This window comes from Tribolium madens, unplaced genomic scaffold, assembly GCF_015345945.1.
Source record: "Tribolium madens isolate multiple individuals breed KSU strain unplaced genomic scaffold, Tmad_KSU_1.1 Scaffold_91;HRSCAF=231;Tcas5.2_LG7, whole genome shotgun sequence".
Classification (NCBI taxonomy): domain Eukaryota; kingdom Metazoa; phylum Arthropoda; class Insecta; order Coleoptera; family Tenebrionidae; genus Tribolium; species Tribolium madens.
Genome location: NW_025401063.1, coordinates 4,391,434 through 4,393,551, shown reverse-complemented (window position 1 = coordinate 4,393,551; position 2,118 = coordinate 4,391,434). Strand labels below are relative to the sequence as shown.

At 36.9% G+C, this 2,118-nt stretch overlaps 1 protein-coding gene across 4 annotated transcripts in view; it reads left to right on the top strand.

The window, feature by feature from the left end:
* The first annotated feature begins 1,056 nt into the window (after window positions 1–1,056).
* The window catches only part of LOC123011473 (neuropilin and tolloid-like protein 2), a 149,934-nt gene continuing 148,872 nt past the window's right edge, over window positions 1,057–2,118 (top strand). For all 4 annotated transcript variants that reach the window (XM_044408917.1, XM_044408918.1, XM_044408916.1 and 1 more), the window contains exon 1: window positions 1,057–1,430. In XM_044408917.1, coding sequence (XP_044264852.1) covers window positions 1,394–1,430 — 37 coding nt within the window. In that variant the 5' untranslated portion in view covers window positions 1,057–1,393. The remainder of the gene's footprint in view (window positions 1,431–2,118) is intronic.

Genomic DNA, 2,118 nt, shown 5'->3' with positions numbered 1-2,118 from the left:
ACTATATTCTAAACAATTGCAAATTTTGTGGTTTTTTTCAACGTCAATTTATTTTCCAGAACATTTTACATAAGTAAAATTTAAAACATTATAACTTTTGATGTACAGTTTTGCCGCAATTTACAAAAATGAAAAATTGGGATCATTTTTGGGTTATAAAATTTAAAAAATTTGGAATCTAACATGTAATTTTACATACTGTATCAGTTTTTGTGTCTTATTAGATTCAATTTTTTTTATTTTTTTGACTAGAATTGAATAATAGTGCCTATATGTATGCTTATAGTTCTATTTTCAGCTTTATTACTCAATTGACATTTTGCATTATGTTAACGAGTGATATTACTTCTAAAAGACTATATTTCAAGTGTTTTTGCAACAAAAAGTTGATCGACCCAACAATGTTTAATGCACCCTTCTGAATCTGCAAGATAATTTAACTAACTTTTCGATTTTTTGAAAAAAAATGAGTACCTATACCTATTACGTATGGCATCTAAGAAAAATCAAAAAAATATACGATAAAAAAGCTCTTAAAGCTCGCATTTCTGCCAAAGCAGTAATCTTATGTCGCTGCGCTATCACGCCTCTGGCCAGTATCTCTGTTCTAATCTAATATGTTCATTAGCTCATAACTTTCAAAATTTTTGAAAAATTATTCACTCTCTTGGCACTGACTGCATTTAGATCAAGTTTGAAGTTTTCAGTATTTCAGTGTTTTCGCTTTTTCTYATTTTCTCCAYCCAGTTTTTGTAATYGGAAAATTGCCCGTTATTTGTTTATTAGTTGATCGGTTCATCATTTCGTTGCTCTTTAATCACGAAAGTGTCCATTTCGCGTCCACTCTCCYATATTAACCCCCTCGCCCTATTTTCCGTCAGTTAGCAAAATCAACTTGGTGAACTTTCCTCGCAGACCTCAATTTGGCCGCGCCACTTTTTTATTTATTGAAAAAATACGCGACGACGGGCCGCGACACTGATCCGACTCGCTCCGAATTTCCACATCTCCGCAGGATCCTCTCAGATGCGTGCACAGCAGGACTGCTGCAGGAATAGCCAGTCGTGCGGGAAGCTCACGAGGGGGAGGTYGTAACACTTTTCCTCTTCAGGGATCGCGGATCTGTGACATGGAGCTTTAATTAAAATCCCCCGCGGATCGGAGAATTTTTCACACGCTAGCGTGGAATTTARTCGAGGAGAATGTGAGTGATGGTGCCGAAATGCCCTCGTTTTGCTCAATTTCGGGGGAATTGTGACAGTTTCAAGTGTGTTCGTGTTGATGTATATTTAGTCCACTTCGTACCTTCACACACTTTATATTTATAGCTTGTACAGTTCGCGTGAAACTAATTAAATGGAATGACAGTGAGGTGTTGAATGTACTTGTCCTGATGAGATCAAGAAAATGCCCCTCTCCGTTCGCATGGCGTAAGTAAACGCTAAAATTTTATCACCTAAATAATAAACAATTTAGTTGTATTAACACTATTTTATAAATAAACCGAATGTGTTTTGTTTTCGCCAACTTTCTGCTTTGTTTACGCTTCGGAAACTCCTCTCGGGTAATTTTCGCCCGTCAAGACAAGTCTGTGGAGAGTTCTCATCAACGTGGATGAAGTGACTATTCGAGACGAGAAATGACCTCCAAGACAGCCGTCTTGCCTTTATAACGGATTTCCAAAGAGGGTAATTAGAGAAGGGTTGCTTTGCTACACATTACGGTTAGTTTGCGGTTACGGACTTCATGTTTCGCAGATTTGTCACCATTCCCTCGGGAATATTGCATTGTAAATCTTCGGTTATGGCTTTGTTCCTAAATCCGCTTTTAATGGACGTAATTGAAATGTTATACTCGACGGAAAAAAAGAAATTGTGATTTGTAATATGGAAAAAATTCAATTAAATTACGTGTCATATGTYTGGATATTTGTCTTGGTTCATATATCACGAGTCTGTCATGTCACTGCAACTTTACACCTGGGGGTCTATCGACCCTATAATAAGATTGAAATGCTTGCAGCGGAACAACTCCAACGAAATTTCTTCGAAATGGGGCTTTAAATCAGTTTTTCTTGCAAAAATGTCAGATATATTTTTTTGATGAGCGGCCGAATGA